We start from the raw sequence: 19,823 nt of genomic DNA, 5'->3' as shown, positions 1-19,823 counted from the left end.
ATTAATTTGATACTGAATTGCGTGACTGAATAACAAAATGTAGTAGGCAAGTTTCGTATTTTCGAATTAGTTTCTATGACGATTGCGGGAATCGATTCGATCATCGAAGATGAAAGATAATTCTGTGATCGCTCGAATTATTTCTATGACAGTAGTTCATATGCCATAAAGCTGTCAAAATGCATTCATTATTATAAACAATCTGCACTAGATCATCAGAGTATGTTATCAAGCAAAATAGCCTGACGGAGGAGAAAGCTTACACGATCCAACAAGTGGTAACGCAGGGATTCTACATACACGATAACAGATCGGTGAAAACACTAGAATTTATTAACATCCAAAGTTGCGACAAAATTCAGCTTAGTTACCTCAAAGATGAAAAATAATTCAAGAAACAACAACCCGTCGAACTGATTATAATGTTCTTGTTCATTTTATGAAATTCATAATCCACTTTCAAAGTCTTGAAGAGTAAATACGTGTAAGTGTTATAATGTTTTCAATAATTTCAGAAATATTTACTCTGCAGTTGAAGGCATATTTCTAGCTTTCTCTTCTCAAGTCGTTCCCATATCGATACTCTTATTATTCATCATTGTATTCAAGCTTCATTTGAATTAAGAATACTTCATTTTCGTATTTGCCATAATTTCCAGATAAGATGGTTAGTCAGTGAATTTCGCTACTACTCGTATAATATCAGACAACGAATCATTATGAATGGATTTGTTTGACATTTATTCATGAACTTGTAGGAATGAATAATTGGAATTTATGGATTTTCGCACCTGCATGATTATGCCGACAGTGGAATTTCCTTCATGTCATCGAATGTCTGATGCGTTTTGAAAGTTGGTATAAATGAGCATAGAAATTATGTCCATGACAAATTTTCGATAATCTTGTATTTTTTCAACTATCTTCTGATATTACCCGTCTGAAATTAAGTATACTTCATGCATATTGGAGAAATGGAATGAAAATTGAAGGCAAGTGGACATGTAAAGAATTTTCAAGGTAAGCTATTTGAGTTATTCCTTTCCTATTCTGTCATTTTTGAAGATCACCACAGTTTACCTGTTTTTATGGGTCCCTTGTCATCCGGATGAAAGGATTATCCAGTCGGTTCAGCCCATCCTGCACATTATTCTGAAAGAAGGAACTGCTATTAGAACAATAAACATCTTTGCATGGAATGTAAATGAGTAAATTGTTTTATTATTCCCGACAGAAGTTCCCGTTCCTATCATAATGATGTGAACAGAGATAGTGCAGATTATACGGGTGGCGTTCGACAAGTTGGTTGGGGAAACGAGAAAATAGCGCAACCTAAAAGGAAATCTTCCGGCAAGTTCACTGGGTCGCCAGGGGTCAATTAATGGGTCAAGGTCGAATATGATGAAGTCTGCACTCGGCGATTTGCACTACGTGGCGAATCGGATATAAACAATGCAACGTCCCAACTTTTTCTTCCGTAGGATTTTTACTTCACTGACTCTTTTGGATGGTACGTTTTCTCAAATATCGAGATCGCATGCCACATTCCTGAAAATTTAGCTGCTGAGAGAAAATATTGGATAAACATGGCAACCCAGAGTTTTAACTTGACAGTGATTCTTTTCTTTCACTTTTCTATGGTACGAGCATACAAAAATACTCGTCGTCATGTTGGCTATGGAATTTGTAATGCTTATGTTCTGTGAATGCTTAGCTTTTACCATCATTTATTCGCAGAAAAACGTAAAAATTACATAAACTATAGATGGCGTAAATTTTCGTGTTCTATGAATACAATTCGGATAATTTCTGAAACGTTATTTTTCTTTTTCATCTTTGAACCTCCAAACACTGTCGACTGATCATAAAATGAATTTTGATTAATGTTTTGAACTAAAAATCAAAATCGATGCCTTTAAACTCCTAATAATCTTTCAAAAAAGATAAGAAATGAGGAAATAAATGTACATATAAGAACATCACTGACCTCGCTTTAGTTTATCTCAATCTTGCACAGAGAAACACAGATAACTTAGGAAAGTTAACAATTCAGAGTAAGGAGGGTTAGTGAACTGTTATTGTTACACCTTTTTACAAAGGAAGTGGTACTATTCAACAAGCGTTTGGGATAAATAGAGCAGTCAATGGAACAACGAAAAAATAGTGAGGCTCATTTTGTATGATAGTTTACTTCACATCAGATGGAAATGTGATTGAAATAAAATAATCGTTGTAGCTTTGGGCTAAACCATATTCGAGGTAGTCATCAACAGATCTGAGCAATATATAGTTTCACATTATGAAATTAATATCAGAGAATTACTGCACGAAAATTAATCGAATGGATCACGCATATGACGCAAATACGATGCGATATGTTTGGATTATGCGGAACAAGTTAAGACTATAGAGTAATCACTTCTCGAATAACCCCTGTAACACTGACATCGACAATGCAATTTGGCATTGATTGAGGTTAATTCGTAACGATACAAATACCTCTATGGTACATTTCGAATAACAAAGACTAATTCTGAATTTACATTTTGTACATAAATAGATCACTGAATTAAAAAAATCACTACACTTGTCGGTGTCCCTATTCAATCAAAGCTCCGATTTGGAATCTTCTTATTCGCACAAGCTTCCACGTTCCACGATTTCATTTCGGCAACAATTTTCTACGAGACTTTTTTTACAATCGCAGGTACTTTCGGTTCAACCAGCCGAGCTCATTCAGGCAAAACATCAGATTCCCTTCTGGAATTTCCGTAAACAAAGTGCAATATAACGTTAGCCTACACAATCTCGGAGTGACCATAAAATTTAACAAGGTGGACGAATAAATCATATTGCCCAAATGTCGATTCTAGAACCATAAAAAAATATAAATCCTTATCCACAGAACACTGTCGTTAATTTCATTATTAGTAACGTTACATTTAAAATTCACACTGGGAGCCATTTGATAAACAAACAAAACCAAATAGCTAACAATAACAATGAACAATAATACGTATAATTGTACGCATTTCAATTTTGGAACTACACAACACGTTTGGATTGATCAGTAGGTTAATTGACAAATTTTCAAGATGTTTATATTTGATCATAGAAATAATATGGGAGCCAAGCAATCAAAGAATATTATGTTCGACGTTCATTAATCGATTCTGCACATCGAAGATAATATTTTTTATCCGGTAATTCTCGAAGGAAAATTAATTACGTGCGTCGCTAAAAATAATCGATACATATGCTGGATACACAAAAGATGAAGTTAAGCTTTCGGATACGAAATAACAGAGACGAGTGTCATTCACACTGCCGGGAATAAAGGAGAAAAGATGAGGATCAGATGAACGATGTTTTAATTCAGCCCAGACCAACGTATTTCGATCGGACCCTCTCTCATTTTGTGTACGTTTGGATCGAGGATTCCAGTTGGGCGCTGAATTAAATATTCTTCGAACGGAGAAGAGACGAAGAAGCAACATAAAGCAACTACTCCACTCATAATGGAACAAACCGAACCCAACCTATATAATCGTTAAATCGAAGACGGCCTGTCCTGCGACCGACAAGAATGTTGAATTGTTGCTTTGTACAAAATTTACCGCTAGTGGGGCTTATTACACATCGACCGAAACGATCCGTTCCTACGTATATTCACATGCAGCTGCCACATAAAAGTGAAATAACTAGTTGTCAGGCATTTGGAATACAAATAAAATATTCAATAATGAGGCTTCGATACGTGAACTTAGAAGGACAAGCGATTCTAGGAGCAATAAAGCGATTAGCACCGAAAATCGTGTTACGCTTAATTTATCGATAGAAATACATCCGTAACAGTGGGGAAGTAGAGGTTTGATAGAGTTCTGTGAGAAAATATCTTCACGATTTATGATTCATTCAGGAATTAGGGTAAACTGGTTGAATCAGTTTGACGGAAGGAAAATTCCTTAGATTGGGGAAAGGATGAATTGAGGATGTTGGAAGAATGTTGAATGCACGTATCATTTCTATAAATACGGATTGGAAGGAGATGCTCCGAAAATTGTCATGTCTGAATAAGACAAATTAGAGTGCAATGAGCGGATAATTGTTGAGATTTCTGTGACGATAACCGAACGATTTCTTCGAGAAATTGATCATACTTACGTTAGGACGAATCAGTGGGTATTCCAGGGCATCTGGGAGCGCTACGTCATCGGTGGAGCAGCGAACAATCCACAAATTGGTGAAAATGTAACACAAAAACAATAACGTGCCGTACACAAATTTTTCTTAGGATCGGCACGACCGATAGGAGGTGTACCACGTGAGTAATCGGTTTTGTACAGACTCGGCGCACCGTCAGCGACACTTTTTTAACGTTTGCACTAATTATTCTAGTTAAATATTAGGATTTCGGGGGTGTTTTACAGGCAAGAGCGCTTGCCATCACAAGATGGCCGGACCTAGGCTTGGTGTCAGTCCGATTGCTTGCCAACCCCCCTCCCGCCGTGCACGGAACCCCCCGCGATCGTCCGCAAGCTTTCATTCTCGCTTCTACACCTCTCTTCGTCGCACAGCTACACGCTCACGATGACGATGACGTGCAGTTACATCGAGCATCGGAGGACGGCGGATACACACTGTAAAAATTACTTTGATTACTCATTTTAGCGTGTTTTTATCGGTCGCGTAGCGAGGAGTGTACCGACTGCCGCTTCGCTTTTGTTTTCTCGACGCCGCCGCCTCCCCGTTTTCTGTGTTTTGGTTGGACCATGGACGATTCTTACAATTATTTATTTATTTCGGTAATGAGATTTTAACCATTCGCCAATTGACGTGCGTTGATTATTTATCGAAGGTAAGTGCGTTAAAACTGATAGTCGGCTGGGACAACGCGCTTTTTCCTTGCGATTCAGCGCATAATACCTTCCTAACATATCGATATCGGCAAATATCGCAATTGTTGTTCATTATTATTATAATTTCTTTCAAATTGCCTGGTTTCGTGAACTGGTATACCTGTTGCGATCGATTTGATTTCAAATTATAATGACTTTTTCCAATAACGAGGTACGAGACGAGTTTGATGATTTCCTTTGCACTACGTTGATTTTTTTCCTTCTAGTAAAGGGAAGGTTAGGATGAAAAAATTTAGTAACAAACATCGACGTGTGATTTGTTTCATCTTATTCAATCTGGCAAGCTTTTCTAATGAAGAGTGAAATATTTTTAGGAATCCTGAGGAAATCTTCACGAAAAATTTTATTTTTCGAAAAAAATATTATGTCTCATGATGAAATTGCTATGGATATCCAAAAATGTTATATTAGATAATTGTATCACATGATGAAACATGTTCGAATAAGTGTTGATGTAAAAATATTAATTTTTTGATGAATTTCGACAATCTTTATTTCGCTGAATGCTAGATTTGGAAAATTGGTAGAAGTGTCTCCAAAGAGGAACTGTTCTAATCCTCAGCACACCTGAAGATGATTTTGTGAGTGCGAAACACGCGTTGTGGCTTTTACAACTTGTTTCAAGGAAAGTAATTTGATTCTTGTATTTTTATTAGTTTTTTCGTTTATTTTTTCAAGTTTCAACTTGAATAATTAATCGATGGGTTCCATGAGTTGAGAAGATCGTTATCAAATGGTATTTTATTCGTTGGTAGACGATTTTATTCAGGGAGAAGTATTTTTTTGTTGTTGTGCTATCAAAGGTTCATATTATTTTATGAGAAATAATTGAAATAATAAATATGATTCGAATGTATTTTCTAAACTATGAAATTTCATGTTCATCAACATCCATAACCCAATCAAAGAATGTAGGTGTATACTTATTTCGTCAGCACCGGAGAGATAAGAGGGGAAAATCAGCTTATTTAGAGGGTTGGGAAAAATGTCAAACAAAAAACCAGAGCGTGCCAGCAAATGCACTCGATCCAGGAGCCAGATCGAAAATAAGAAAAAGAAGCCTCAGAAATTGCAGGTTTTCGACGTTCACCAAACGTAAACAAATGTACGTCAATCGTCAGTTTATTGACAAAATAGTGAGGTTAGCACCGATTACTGATAGGGACTCATCGATAGTTGATTTAATTATGATTTTTTAAGGCGAATCTCCTGGTCTGTTAGTAGAATGAGCTTATCTATGCTGAATGTTTGCATAGAGGAGACAAACATTAAAAAAAAATTACTCCCCCGGTTCAGGGTTTGAAATTCGAGACTTTCCACTAACGAAAATGTTGATTTATTTCCAAAATCGTAGAAATATTCCAGAGCTTACGTAAACACATCAATAACACATTACCTTTTATCTTAATTCTCATTATAAGTGAGCATTAATTTAGCAAATTGAAGAAAAATATACGGTATTAATTTTGTGTTTTCCTTCATGCTTGATTAATTATTGGAAATATTAGGACTATCCGTCGCCGTCCAGGTTCCTCGTTATAATTTGCCTGCCGAAACGTTGAACAGAAAAGTCGTAATAAAGGAAATGGACAAATTTTTCCATCATCCGTAATTTCAAATTTCACCTGAACAACTAAAACTCAGGAATAGATATGTACTTACGATCCTGCTTTGTAGGTTAAAAACTGAACAAAAAAACAAACAAGAAAAATTGTTAAAATCCATGCAACTTCAAAGTAAATATTGCCTTTTCAATTCTTCTTATTGGATGAGATTAGCTCACGTCATAATAAATAATATAATTTCATAAATTTTAGTCATTGCTTTCGCGGTGCAGCGGTACAAGCCCTATGCTTCAAACTGGCGGATACTGGTAGCAGGTTCGAGGCCCGCTTGGGTCAAATTTTTTTATTTCAACTTTGTCATGGGAAGATTTCGAAGACTTTGGAATGAGCGAACCTTTATGTAACATCTCTTGCTAGATTTAAACGGTCGTCGGAAACTAAAGTCCACAAGGGTTACTTTGAATCAACGGTAGATAGGTACAGAGAGACAAAATCTTTGATAGTCATCAAGCGAAAACCCTCTTTTTCTACTATATAATACATCAGTGTCCTCCTTAAAAGGCCAGAACTTGGCCGTTTCCTCTTGTTTTCCATCCGTTCGAACACATGCGCTGAGTGTGCATGAAGGAGCCGAGGAGAAGAGAGAAACCAGAGACAACCTTGTCTCTGAGAGAAACACTAGACTAGAGTTTGCGGGAATCGTCCATGTATCTCTTTTATATTTTGATAGACACTAGGTCATCGTATAACTCGCAAATGGTTACCGATATTGATCTTAGGAACGGCAAGGAAGTGGGGATGCTTCCACTTATTCCTTTCAGGTAGATCTTATACATATATATACTGGAGAATACGAGGGAATGATCCCTCTAACTGTGTACAATCATAGAAGTGGAGAATTTTTTTCGTTCCATGATCCGAAAGCCGGGATTTCAGATTTTCGAGATGCTGTTACGTTATCCTCCGCTTCGTTGAAGATCTAGAGAGTATCAGGACACAAAATGAAATCTTGTTTATGTACTTGAATCTCAAAACGTTCTCGGGGGAAATTATTCCGACAGTTGTCTAATGAATAATATGTAAAATGTTTAATCGATGGTCCGGGAAACTATTTCTATGCACTGGATGCTCTATTCATTGACATAGATTATGTGATGTAACTATGTCTATGAGCATAAACATAGAAATACTTCACGTGCAGCATAGAATTAAAAATATGGTTTGAATATCTCTATGAAACCAACCGAATCTATGACCAATCAGCATTCAAAGGTCAAAAAAATAGTACTCATGTGTACATATTCGTTAATTTCAGTTTTCTAAATGATATTACTGAAAAACCTGAAAGAACTTGTCGCTATCGCACCTATAGATTTCCTACCCCACCTCGCCAAACCTTTTGCTTTTAATAAAACTCATCATAGGTTATCAACCGAAGTGGTGATTACGAATGAATTCGGTCGATACTCCAGAACAGATCCACTAAGTAGAATTTTTTCCGTCCGATACCGGTGAATAAACCATTGAAATATGAATATTTAACGCAAATTGATGGATAGCAATCTAATGCAGTTCGAGTTACAATAAACCACGTCATATTTTCGAAATGGGGACTACTAATGACTGTTCCGAAACAACGGGTTGATGGCGGTTTATTATTTTTATGGAATGCATAGTTTATAATGGGCGTAATATTCGGTAGTCCTGGTAACGTGACCGTATAACATCTACAAATGAGTTGAATTGCTTCATAAATAGCGCGGTATCCCTTTGAGGTCACACGGAGTCAAAAATCGTAGGAGTGGTGTATAAGGGATCTGTATTTAGTTCGATGATCGATCGTTTCCGAAGAGGAAGTTCTTTCTGTGTTATCGTTGAGTTTAAAGAAGCGACAATATTTTCATTATTTTCACTACATTTGCTCCACTTGAGAGTAAGTTTTAGAATATTTTATCATGCCTCTATCGAATAATTTGAGATATCCCTTTCTGTTCACCTAACAAGATTGGCAATTGAAGCCTAAAAAAATAAGTCTTCATACTGCGCGTTCCAAAAAAATATGAAACTGAAATATTCAGTAAAATTTTTCACCAAATGAGTAGATAAAATTCATATACTCGCTGAATATCTTGACTATGGTAGACAAACATTATGTGCAGAGTTACCTTGCATATCGTTGAGTAAGGAAAAACGAACTGACATTTGAAAAATTTTCGAGGATACCTACCCGCCTGCTTGCCAAATGATATCTTGGATTTTTTTTAAGAACTGGCATTGCTAAAATCAGCTTCTGTGATACAATTTTAAAATCTTTTTAGACCAAACAAATCCATGGTCCTTCTGATGCTTCTAAAATAATATTTTATTTATAGAGGTATCATGTCTTGTTTGGGACTAGATGTCAAGATACTTCAAAAAGTTATTGGACACAAAAGTGACGTCACAACATGCGATTTTGCTGCTAATTCTACACTGATCACCGGATCTGGGTAAGTTTAATAAGGTATCGATGGGAGTATTCAGTTCGAATCCCTAACTTACAGAGATAAGACAGTGCGAGTATGGGATTGGGTTCCAGGAGAAGGCTACATGGAAAGGTCAAATTCGCCATTGCGAGACCACAGATATAACGTTACTTGTATACAGGCTTCACCTCAGGGTTTTATGTTTGCATCTACTTCTGTGGATGGTACGGCTATCTTGTGGAACGTCCATTCCCTGGACAAAATATATACCATGGCACAAGTTAACGGTGATCCCATCAGAGTGTGCAGGTTGGTAGTTGTCTTATGTCATTCTATGCGTCTTGATCGGAAATGATCCTTGATAAAATATCCATAGAACTTTGAGTGAAACTCATAGAATTATGAGAAATGTTTAAGTCTATGGTTTTCTCGAATTTTCGTCAATTATTCTGCAGCAAAATCGATCCAGAATGAAAATTCCTTTCCAGATTTTCTCCGGACAGTGCCCTGTTTGTTACCGGCGGCGATAATGGAGCTGTGTGTATTTGGGATTTGGCGCGCAGGAATATGATTAGGTGAATACTTCCCAAATGGGAATAGGCACCAATACAGTCAGCATTTGAGCTCTTTCTGGCTGTGAACTCTCAAAAATTATTTCTAGGACAGTTTGGGATCACAAGGGTGCCACACAATCGCTCGCATTCACGCCCGATTCTCTGTATTTAGTTACAGCTTGTTCCATGGAGGTGATCAACGTTTGGTACGTTCAAGATCTGGTAGACACGGTTAATGAATCGGGATGTTCACCTGCAGCGTGCCTTGTGAATGCCCTGGATATGGGAGTGCTTAGTTTAGACGTCTCCAAACACATTGAGATAGAAGGTGAGTGCTTCTCATCGTGAGCGTTTGTTGTTCTATCTTCTATAATCTCTAGGCTTCATTTTTCGCACAGAAATTTCATTCTTGAAGTGCATACATAGATTTTTCAGATGACAATCCCTTACAAAAGCAATATACCTTGGCCTCGAGCGGATCTTCTAACGAGATCAAAATATGGAACATAACCTCAATTTCTTATCCTAAAGAGAGGGGTTCAGGTCAAAAAGTTCTCATTACCTTACGAAACGTTTTAGAAGGGCATTCCTCGTCCGTTACTTGCGTTAAGTATGGAAGCGGCGAAAACTTAGTGTCTTGCAGTCTGGACAAAACCATCAAGATATGGGATGAACTAGGTAATTGTATAGCTCAGTTGCACGGACACGCACGATACGTGAACTGCGTTTCCATCACGAAGGATTTCGCTTTGATTGCCTCAGGTGAGTAATTTGGGAGATTCATATTGGGGAAAAATTTCATCAGATTGCCTTCATGTTTTTTCCCTTTTGAATGCTACCAAAAACAGCCAGGTTATTTGTTCCATTGCTACTTCTATGTCTATGCCTCTATGATCATATCATAGACAAAATTCAATTAACCATAGATTTTTCGATATACGATACAGATGAACTACGATATTGGACATACTTTTCTGTGACAGGTTCGAATGATCGTCAAATTATCGTTTGGGACGTAAACGGAAGTTTATCTTTGGATTCGGAGATCGCCAAGCATCAAAAAACGAACGGCAATTCAGATCATCTATCTCCCGAAGCGCACGTAGCCCAAAATGTGGAAAACATGGAACTATTGGAAAAAATCGATGATCTCGCGGATGGATCGATAAACAGTTGTTGTTTTCATTCGAATAACCGACTTGGTATAGGATCCGGGTTCGTGCCGCATCTATCTTGTTAACAAAAGTACTGAATTCCTATATTATAGGGATAAGAGCGTCAAATTGTTCAGTTTGATCGAGCACAACTTGACCGAAGTTCCGTTCTCGCCGCTTGAGGGTCATACCTATGCGGTGAACTATTTGGACATTTCCAAAGATGGCACGAAGTTAGCTACTTGTTCTCAGGACGGATGTGCTTTTCTGTGGAATCCCGAGGTAACTTCCGACACACTTTTGCACGAACACAGAAACGCGGTTACATAGAAATAATTATTACATGCATCTTGGTGATGCCGTTGCAAAAAGGACCACAGAACTTTGTATTACTCTTGGCACAAAACACTTGTTGAGATTTCTATGTGTATTACCGGTCATAGAAATTAACTGACTGATGGTCCATAGACATCCCGTCTTCTTCTTTTCAGAATGGCGATAAAATTGGATCAGTGCCAACCAGTAGCTTATCGATTAGAGTTTGCAGGTTTTCTCCCGATGCCAGATTCCTGGTAACAGCTGGTGACGACGAAAAAGCTTTCGTGTGGAACACGGACACCATGGAAAATATCGCGTAAGAATTTTTCATTCATTCATACCACAAGGTGTATGTATCGGACATGTCTCAGGACTCTGGAGGGCCACTTGGACGCGATAACTTGCGCCTGCTTCACCCCGGACTGCGAGCTCATTGCAACAACCTGCTTCAACGAGGACTTCAGGCTGTGGAACTGCTGTGATAATTTCAAATTGATACACGTGGAAGAGGACGTACATACGACCGGTATTCAAAGCTGTGATTTTTCTACAAATTTAGAACCTATCCCGAATATATCGATGGACGATCAGCAGACTTATCTATTGGCCACCTGCGGTAACGACAGCGTTGCCAAACTTTGGTGTATCACGGTGCCAAAGGTAATGATTAGGAAAAAATTCTGAATCTGGGTGTATAATTCGATTATATTCATTTTGTAGACACGGGGAATCCCTTGTTACGATGAAGTCAACATCAAGATATGGCGTTCTTTATACGGCCATGGGGGTAGTTTGACTTGTATAAAATTTTCCCCTTGCCTGGGAGAAATAGTTTGTTCTACGGCCACCGATAGACAAGCGAGGTTATGGTCGGTCTACAGCGGCGAATGCCTCTATGTCCTGGACCACAACTCGATTGTCACCACCTGCTCATTCACAGAAAATTGTACCTTATTGGCGATAGGTTGTATAGATAAGTCTCTGTGGATGTGGAAGCTACCGTCACAATTGGCAAGTATTTAGGAATGCCTTCTTGGACCTGAGTATTTTGGAAATAATCCGAAACTTCCTAGCGATGGCATTCAATTCATAAATGTTTCAATTTCAGGTGTTTCAGACTGCAGTGGTGAACAAAATAAAACATTTATCGAAAAACCTGTACGATTGGTCGACTGCGGACGTATCGAATTGGCTGGAAAGCGTCGGTTTGACCGAAATAAAGATAAACGCTCTGAACGCCTCTCTGGACGGCCAGAAGATGGTGACCTTCAGCGAAGAGGAGATCTGCTCGGCATTAGACATAGGTGAATGAAAATTCCGAAAAAATTCGTCCAGTTGGCAATCATGACATTTGACATTTCAATAATTTTCGATGGTCGCTTTTTTCCAGATGGTGACGAGGCCGTATCCTTGGCCAAAGAAATCAGGTGGCTTAAACAGGGCGATTCCAAGGTACTAAACTCGAAAAGGGAGGATATACCTTACGATTTCTTGTGTCCCATCACCCATGAGGTGATGCTGGAACCAGTCGTATGCAGCGACGGGTTCACGTACGAGAGACGAGCCATAACCGAATGGTTTATGGCCGGTAAATATACCAGTCCAATGACGAACGAACCCCTAGTTACTACGGCTTATAAGATGAACAACGAACTAAGAAACGCCATACGTTCTTTCTTGGACTTGGATGAATGAACTCAAAATTCAAAAAAAATATTTGTCACTGAGGGGAGAAAACGATAACTTCCCTCATATTTTATATCTAGGTACTCAACCTGAAAAGGGAACAATTATATACGGTCGCATTATACAAGGTGAGTAGATCAAGACTAAATTTTAGGTACTAGACATCAAAATAATACGATTGAACTGAAATTATGTTGAATATACCAAAAGTTAATTTAGTAATAACAGAGATAAACGTGTCAAGTGGAGGAAATTATTATTTTTTTAATCTGCGGATTATTTCAGAATGAAGTGTCATGATAAACGAAACCATAAGTGAAAAACAGTGCCATATTGATCTTAAATAAATCTAGTCCATTCAAGAATGATTGACATCCCAGAAGACCTTGAAAGCTTAATATCTGGTCACAAAATATCTTCAATAATTTCTGTAGTTTCAATCACAGAACTGAAATATGCCAATGGTCTACGCATTTATTTCTAACTTGAATGGGATGTCAATAATCCTTGAATTGAGAGAATTTTAGATAGTTTGTTAACAGATTTTTATTCTGACGAACGTGTTGAATGAAATTATAAAATTAAAGTTTTGAAAATGTTTGTTTTTGTCCTCATTTCATGATGCACATCCTTCTTGTTTTATACGAAAAAATTATCCATAATATGATGATGATCATACCAACCAGATAAATATTACTTATTGTCGAGTACCTGGGCAGTTGGCATTTAACGATCTCGTAATTTGTTGTCGTGACCACTGCCTAAAATTATCCATTTAAGGTAAGTTCATAAAGAAATAATTTTCCGAATATCGCTTGTTCTGGACATGTCACAGAGGTGTATAACCTGAAAATGAAAATTCACCGCTTACCAATCCCAACGCGGGATTGTCCTTCTTCCTCCAATTGAAGCTAGACATCGTGACCTCCACTCCGGTCTTCATCGGCAGACTCCTGGTACAACCGTGGTGGGTATGACCAGAGAACACTATCCTGGGATTCAACCTCATCATGAGACTGGCGGTCAGATTTCTGCTCAGACATTGCCAATATTCCGCCATGTTTCGTAGTTTACGAGGAAAGGGAGCTGAATCGTAATCGTTGCAATTCGCGTCAGAAGTCCGATAAAGAGGTAAATGCTGCAAAAATCGATTTATTCTGCTGAAATCTAGTAACTCTGATTTTTATTTCAAATATAAGAAGTGGCAAAACCTGAATCAAGATCGGCCTACTGTAAACTGGCAGTGTCAAGAACGCTTCACATGTACCTCTATTTGCTTCTTGAGAGCAATTCAGCTTTTCTGAAAAATTTCGCAGCTATCAAATAAATTGTAGTGATCGATAGAAGTACTATGAGGCTCATGAACTCTATTTTATAGAAATCAGTTAGTCATAGTTTGTCTATGATAGAAATATTATTACAAACCATAGACATAGAGAGAGATCTATGTCTATGTTACAAACGAAGGTCAATCATAGAGCCTCTACAGGCGGACATATTGGAATCATGGAATAACCGTATATTTTTTTGAATGAACCTTGTCTTCTCCATCACGCAGCAGAAGATATATCATATTTCTCAGTAATTTTTATCAACCAAACTCACTTTCAATTTCGGAAAGATTTTTTTCCACAGCAGCACATAGAGAACAATTGTCGCTTCCTAGGGCCATACTGTTGAGTAACACGAAATTGTTTTTTCTAATTGTTAAGAATTGAACTAGAGGCGATTTGAAAGCGTCCATGAATTCCTCATTCTTATCAACGTCGATCCTGAAAACACTCATAATTTTTTTCTCATACTCCAAACATGCTTCAACTCACTGGTGATGGTATCCGACTTCTACGTTTCCCGCCACAACGTACATTTCAGTCTCGTTTGGAACCGAAAATATATCGTGGAACCTTTGAACGGTATCATTGAATTCTTTCAAGTTACAATGTTGCATTCCCTCATCCAAGATATCACCTAAAACGAAAACAAGATCCGGTTTTAGATGTTGAACGGCATTTTGGAAACAGCGACGCATCTGATCCTCCTCGTTGAACGTTCCCTGCCAGCTTGCTCTAGTACATTTTAAATGAATATCGGCCAGTACCATAACTTTCAGGCGGTTTTCGTTAGTTGTTGGAATGGAGAAATCTTCCTTGTCTGGAGAAAGTGCAGGCCAAAAACACTAAATAAAAATAGATTTCGTTGTCATCATATTCATTGAATTTTATGTACATCGAAAGAAAAGAAACAGAGCATTTTCTGTGTCTCTATGATTTGAGGACAATACATTATCTATGCTCTTATTGGTCGAATTCAAATTTCCAGATTCAGAGAAACGAAGCTTTCAGGAAAATTTGTAATAATTTTTGTTACTCTTTAGGACAAAATATCGATTTTTTATACTCAGAAGGAGATGATTTCGAGTTCTAGCCTCAGATCAATAAAAAACATCTGAGGTTCTAGCACACATTCACTCAAACAATTTTACACTCACCTGTTGTATCACCATTTTATAATGTAAGTACTCGCAGTAAAATATTAGAACTAATAAGGCAAGTGAAACCTCAGTAATGACAAATCGGCTACCATACAGGGCGCTATAGACAACAGAAATCGGAGTATGCAGAATTTGCCAAGTTTTCTTCAATAAACGCACCATTTCAATTTTGATAACAAAATTGACAGCCAATGACAGAAAAAACCGCACATAGAATACAAAAAAATTATTATTGGAACTAAAAAACAAGATTTGTCAGTTACAAAAGAAGATTTATTTGTGATACAAAAATATAGGAGTTTATACAGTTCATATTTTGACAAAGTAATGATATGTGAATATATTTACAAGAAATTTTACATATCATACTGATGTATATACCTTACAGAATTGGAAGGAACATTATAATTCGAAGAAATAAATTAAAAATAATATGAAATAAATGCCTATAAAATATTGTGATTTTATCCGAAACTGATAGTCTCCCTTAGATTTTTCACAATTTCTACAATAAATAACGATAAAATAACATCTCTATAAAAATCTAAATATGTGAGAAATATCATATTTGTTCAATAAATACAACCATCTGCTAGAAATTCTCTCCTACTAAAATTATTTAGCATAAAGGCACCCACCAATATACAGGATTGCCCAAGAAATTTCTATGATTCAACGCCCATTTGAAAAAATATACAAAATTGAGCTTCGAATACTGCTTAGACTCTTGTTGAAGAACTGGAATATGTAAAAGGACATTGCTGGTATTCTTAATTTTTAAACGCCACAAGTATGGAAACGAAGCGACGTCCAATTTTTTCTAGAGAGCTTGGAATTTTTTTTTTCATTTTGGAACTCATTCTGGACGAAAACTCAAGTGAAAAAAGGGTCCAGTCATTTGAAACTTCGAGATCTAGTTGAAGTTGCAGAATGAGATAAAAATATATCTCGATTTCAATAAGGGAAACTTAAAAATTTAAAGAATTAATCGAAAGTAAATCTTTACACCAACTCAACTTTCGACTCGATTATTTTTACAAATCCTAAGATATCTTTTATCAAATTCTGTACATGATACATAAATACAATCAGTTGCTTGGCAACACTAAATTGCACCGAATAATATTAAAAAGAAACTAAAAGATTTTAAAGCTATCTTTGTTCTCCAAATATCTGGATGATGAAGCTGTCTCGGAAAAAGGTCTTTCTTATCAATTCTGAATAAATAATACGCCTAATCGTAAAATAAAACCTAACAATAAATCGATAGATACAATGTTTTCGTAAAATTATCTTGAAATCGAATAAAATATACACCATGGAAAAGGCACTACTGAGTAGTTTCAACCAGCATGCTTGGACAGGTTTAGTGGCATATCTGCAAATCAAACAAGGGCTTCGATATAATTGATATAATATTTGAAGAGTCATCGTAAATCTGAATTTGACATATTCTAAAAGAGCGACTCTTCTAGTCAAAATTCCTGAAATTTCATTGAGCTCTGTGCAACCGTTCGGTCTTGACAATTCTTTGACTGACATTGGGACATAAATCTATGTTCCAAGAGTTTTCACAATACTTTTATGGTTTTGCCACAGAACATCTTAGATACAGTGCTCTGTGATAGAGATAAAAGTTTATATCACCTCTATGTGCAACCATAAAAAACCACAGAACAACATAGTAATTTGGGTGTTCAGTGATAGAACCATAAATGTAATTCACAAATAGCGTCAGATCAATGTACTCCAAACAAATAGAGAAAGAATAATGAGCATAAGTTCTGTGACAAAACCTTAAAAATTTCTGAACACTGTCAGAACTTACCGAAAATTTTCTCACTCAAATTCGAGGGCTTAACAGAAAAAAAAAGACTAACCTGATAAATTGTCCTCTTTCTTTATATCCCCTTCATCCATCCTTTCCGTTTTCCAGGAACACGAAGGCGCCTCCTGCCTCATCATGGGCATTGGTAAATGATGAGCGGGAGGATGATGGTACATGGGCTGTGGCATGGGGGGAAACCCCCTATTATAGCCGTAACATGTCGGGAAAGAATAAGGATACATGAAGGGCGGTATGTAGGAAGGATGAGGGAAGGAATGGAAGGAATTTTTGTCCGGATGCTGCAACGGAAACTTTCATTATATCCACCACGAGAACTCCAGCAGAAGAAGAAGATAAACATGTATGAGTCAATTCAATTCATTTTCTTCTTCTTCAAAGTCTTTAGACAACTGTTACTCACCGAAAGCTCGATAGACCTGAACCTCTCCACGCTCTCGGAATACCAAAGGTCCTCGGACTTGACCGCGGCCATATTGTAGTTCATCTGGGAGGCGGTGGTGGTGACTGGCACGAAATGACTAGGCGAGTTACTGGGTGAACGTTTCACTGGGACGCGGTCGTCGGACAACAGAGACGTGATGCTGTAACTACAATTCTTACCGACGGTAGATGGCGCCACGGAGGCGACAGGTTTGTCATCCGAGTGACCGTTCATTCTGAGGGGGCTAGCCCCGCCCATCGCCGCGCACACGCTCGCCTTGAACAAAAGAAATCATGGTTAGATTGGGACCAGATCGGGAACGGATAAAGCAGACTTTTATTTCATCAATGGAATTATTATCATCATTTAGAGACAGCCGGCACATTTCCCAAAATTATAAAATGATTGAGGTAACAGGAAAGCACAAACAGAATTTAAAATTGTATGACTTTTTTCAATTATTTACAAGGTTGGTAAGCATTCCTGAATGTTCATAGAATGTTAACAAAAACTTTGACATCAAGTTATGGTTGACATTCTATGCTTGATCATAGAGCTCAGCTTTTACTGTACCATTCTGTGGTTGTCTCTATGAATGATTGCTTCAAAACCAGCTGTCAAGTAAGGAAAATATTCACCTGATTACTTGTCGTTTTATTCTTGCTCCTCTTCAAATTGGAATCCTCAGAGTTATTCTTATCTTTCTCCATTTCCCTAAGAAACCTCTTCCGTGGCGAGACCACGGTCTCCATCCTGATGGGGCTCTTGGACACATTTTTGTCGATCAGATCTTGAACAATCACAAGTAGAGACCTACGTTTCTTACTAGAGTTTTTAAACTTATTGCACTTTTTCGTTTCTGTCTTTTGATCACCAGAAGCACTTTTCGGAGCCTCTATCACTGAGGAGTACGGACGTCTAGTCTTGCTGCTCCTGCAGGAAAGACGAGCATTTTTGGAACGCCAGAAGAAGAAGCACATCCCCTTGGATAGGTCTCGACGAGGATTTGTCTGTTTCCAGAAGTGATCTCTCTGCCATGGGGATGACTGAATGGAGCTATTATCATCTGAAACTGAAGGGGACATTGATAAATTCGATGTTGGTACACTCCAAAAATGCGAATGAATTGTTGAAAGTTGATTAGTCTAGGAAAGTAATTTTTTGATGATATATTTGGTGTAACTTACTGCTCAAAGAAGTACTTCCTTCCTGCTTGCAAGTGACAGTTGTAGCAACACCTTGAGGTGGCCAAAACGTCTTTCTAGGCACAGAAACCCAAGATACTCTCTCTCCTTCTTTAGCCCTTTCCAACTCAAGAATGAACTTTCCATCTGGAACAGTAAACAAATTTAATATCAAATTGATAAATAATTATAACAATTTACATTGAAAATAATAATCAGCCAAGTTGGAACATGTAAATAGCACCCTCAAATGTTTTACAAACAGATTTGGTATTTTGATGAATTCAAAAACAGATCTCGAAAAAACATTTAAATGGCTGAAGATTTCCAAACTTCTTAATACTGTACGCAACAGGAAATCTACGAACCTTTGAAGAATTTGAGACGACCACCCGACGTAGGGGGCACATAATAGTTCTTTGGATTTTCCTCCTTAATTTTAGCGACAGTTCCGTCAGAATTGCCATTGATACCAAGTTTTTTGTGACTGTTTTCGTTCATTTTGGCACATTTTGTCAAGATGGTATTTGGGGACTCTCGAGATTCGGATATATGCATCTCATATCTTAACTTTCAGAGGTGAAGTCCCGACCCATCCAAAATAATTGTTCATTTCAGCTCAAATGGGCTGATTTGTGGTTGATGTTTCAATACCATTCCACCTGCTGACACTAGAAGTTGTCACAGCGCTCGGACCCATTCCTCAGTGTTTTGGATCAAGCAGTTGTGTTACATATCTGTAAATTTAGCATCTTAATTGAAGAGTGTGTCCGTATAATTATTTTTCGGGTATTTTAAAATTCAATTCCAAAAATGATTCGACGTACACTAAAAGCTGCAGTTTACCATAGAACTTTGACAGATTCAAGAAATAAATTTCTGAGAAAATGCAGATTTTTCTATGAACAGTAGTAACACTTTTTTTTAGTAATAACGGTTTTGTGGGTTTTGTTAAAGAAAATGAATTCTTCATATCGATGGATGGATAATATGGTCTGAAATATTTTTGTTTCTTTGTTAGTTTGTTGCTATCTTGTGCGTTTTCCCTTGAATCAAAATATGAGGAATTTTTATACATGTTTTCGAATGAAAAACAGTTTGTTCGTTGGTTGAATGATGATTTATTAGTGCATTTTTACTTGATAAATGAAATATCTTCCAGTCGAAACAAAAAATAAGTGTTTTTCCGAAAAAAATTGTATCATAGAAAATAATAA

General features: G+C 37.3%; 4 protein-coding genes across 14 annotated transcripts in view; 1 reads left to right on the top strand and 3 right to left on the bottom strand.

The window, feature by feature from the left end:
- The window catches only part of LOC123306436 (bromodomain adjacent to zinc finger domain protein 2B), a 41,504-nt gene extending 37,039 nt beyond the window's left edge, over window positions 1–4,465 (bottom strand). For 2 of the 4 annotated variants that reach the window (XM_044888433.1, XM_044888435.1), the window contains exons 1-2: window positions 4,165–4,465; window positions 1,081–1,152 (exon numbers count right to left, since the gene is read on the bottom strand). The gene's annotated coding sequence lies outside the window, so the exon portion shown is untranslated. The remainder of the gene's footprint in view (window positions 1–1,080; window positions 1,153–4,164) is intronic. The other 2 variants (XM_044888436.1, XM_044888434.1) reach the window with 1 other exon arrangement.
- LOC123306437 (WD repeat, SAM and U-box domain-containing protein 1-like) lies at window positions 195–13,261 on the top strand. Of its 6 annotated transcripts, XR_006536912.1 has the most exons (15): window positions 195–484; window positions 759–1,020; window positions 8,857–8,973; window positions 9,028–9,258; window positions 9,438–9,524; window positions 9,611–9,831; window positions 9,930–10,265; window positions 10,487–10,718; window positions 10,771–10,939; window positions 11,149–11,291; window positions 11,347–11,635; window positions 11,696–11,986; window positions 12,084–12,279; window positions 12,366–12,789; window positions 12,947–13,261. XR_006536912.1 is itself a non-coding variant. In XM_044888437.1 (14 exons), exons 2-14 carry the CDS (start codon window positions 980–982, stop codon window positions 12,668–12,670), a joined length of 2,658 nt encoding a protein of 885 aa, XP_044744372.1. In that variant the 5' UTR covers window positions 195–484; window positions 759–979; the 3' UTR covers window positions 12,671–13,261. The 6 variants fall into 6 exon arrangements, 5 of the variants coding, with proteins under 5 accessions (XP_044744372.1, XP_044744373.1, XP_044744374.1 ...); XM_044888437.1 differs by having other exon boundaries at window positions 12,366–13,261; XM_044888438.1 differs by having other exon boundaries at window positions 660–1,020; window positions 12,366–13,261.
- On the bottom strand, window positions 13,190–15,372 carry LOC123306440 (metallophosphoesterase 1-like). 2 transcript variants are annotated; one of them, XM_044888446.1, is made up of 6 exons: window positions 15,150–15,372; window positions 14,485–14,837; window positions 14,267–14,433; window positions 13,873–13,961; window positions 13,508–13,799; window positions 13,190–13,422 (listed from the first exon to the last, which is right to left on the bottom strand). In XM_044888446.1, the coding sequence occupies exons 1-6, from the start codon at window positions 15,312–15,314 to the stop codon at window positions 13,388–13,390; spliced, it is 1,101 nt and encodes a 366-aa protein (XP_044744381.1). In that variant the 5' UTR covers window positions 15,315–15,372; the 3' UTR covers window positions 13,190–13,387. The 2 variants fall into 2 exon arrangements, with proteins under 2 accessions (XP_044744381.1, XP_044744380.1); XM_044888445.1 differs by having other exon boundaries at window positions 13,533–13,799; window positions 15,150–15,371.
- A 31-nt stretch (window positions 15,373–15,403) lies between these two features.
- LOC123306439 lies at window positions 15,404–19,547 on the bottom strand. Of its 2 annotated transcripts, XM_044888444.1 has the most exons (7): window positions 19,434–19,547; window positions 18,975–19,343; window positions 18,610–18,753; window positions 18,061–18,494; window positions 17,402–17,698; window positions 17,033–17,279; window positions 15,404–16,530 (listed from the first exon to the last, which is right to left on the bottom strand). In XM_044888444.1, exons 2-7 carry the CDS (start codon window positions 19,162–19,164, stop codon window positions 16,496–16,498), a joined length of 1,347 nt encoding a protein of 448 aa, XP_044744379.1. In that variant the 5' UTR covers window positions 19,165–19,343; window positions 19,434–19,547; the 3' UTR covers window positions 15,404–16,495. The 2 variants fall into 2 exon arrangements, with proteins under 2 accessions (XP_044744379.1, XP_044744378.1); XM_044888443.1 differs by having other exon boundaries at window positions 18,975–19,470.
- Between the last annotated feature and the right edge of the window lie 276 nt (window positions 19,548–19,823).

The sequence above is a fragment of the Coccinella septempunctata genome, chromosome 2 (genome assembly GCF_907165205.1).
Source record: "Coccinella septempunctata chromosome 2, icCocSept1.1, whole genome shotgun sequence".
In the NCBI taxonomy this organism is placed as follows: Eukaryota; Metazoa; Arthropoda; class Insecta; order Coleoptera; family Coccinellidae; genus Coccinella; species Coccinella septempunctata.
This window is presented reverse-complemented; position numbering and strand designations above follow the sequence as displayed.

Bases quoted from the DNA above. Each gene is read 5' to 3' on its own strand.
- LOC123306440 (XM_044888445.1), bottom strand. From the start codon at position 15,314: ATGGTGCGTTTATTGAAGAAAACTTGGCAAATTCTGCATACTCCGATT. The intron at 14,434-14,484 runs GTGAGTTGAAGC...GAGTGTTTTCAG, and splicing joins GAAGTCGGATACCATCACCA to GATCGACGTTGATAAGAATG. The intron at 13,800-13,872 runs GTTTTGCCACTT...CGATTTTTGCAG, and splicing joins GTAGGCCGATCTTGATTCAG to CATTTACCTCTTTATCGGAC.
- LOC123306437 (XM_044888437.1), top strand. From the start codon at position 980: ATGAAAATTGAAGGCAAGTGGACATGTAAAGAATTTTCAAG. The intron at 10,266-10,486 runs GTGAGTAATTTG...TTTCTGTGACAG, and splicing joins TTTCGCTTTGATTGCCTCAG to GTTCGAATGATCGTCAAATT. The intron at 10,719-10,770 runs GTTCGTGCCGCA...CCTATATTATAG, and splicing joins CGACTTGGTATAGGATCCGG to GGATAAGAGCGTCAAATTGT.
- LOC123306439 (XM_044888444.1), bottom strand. From the start codon at position 19,164: ATGCATATATCCGAATCTCGAGAGTCCCCAAATACCATCTTGACAAAA. The intron at 17,280-17,401 runs GTGAGTAACAGT...TTTCCGTTGCAG, and splicing joins TCAGGTCTATCGAGCTTTCG to CATCCGGACAAAAATTCCTT. The intron at 16,531-17,032 runs GTTAGTCTTTTT...TTTGATTTGCAG, and splicing joins GAAAGAGGACAATTTATCAG to ATATGCCACTAAACCTGTCC.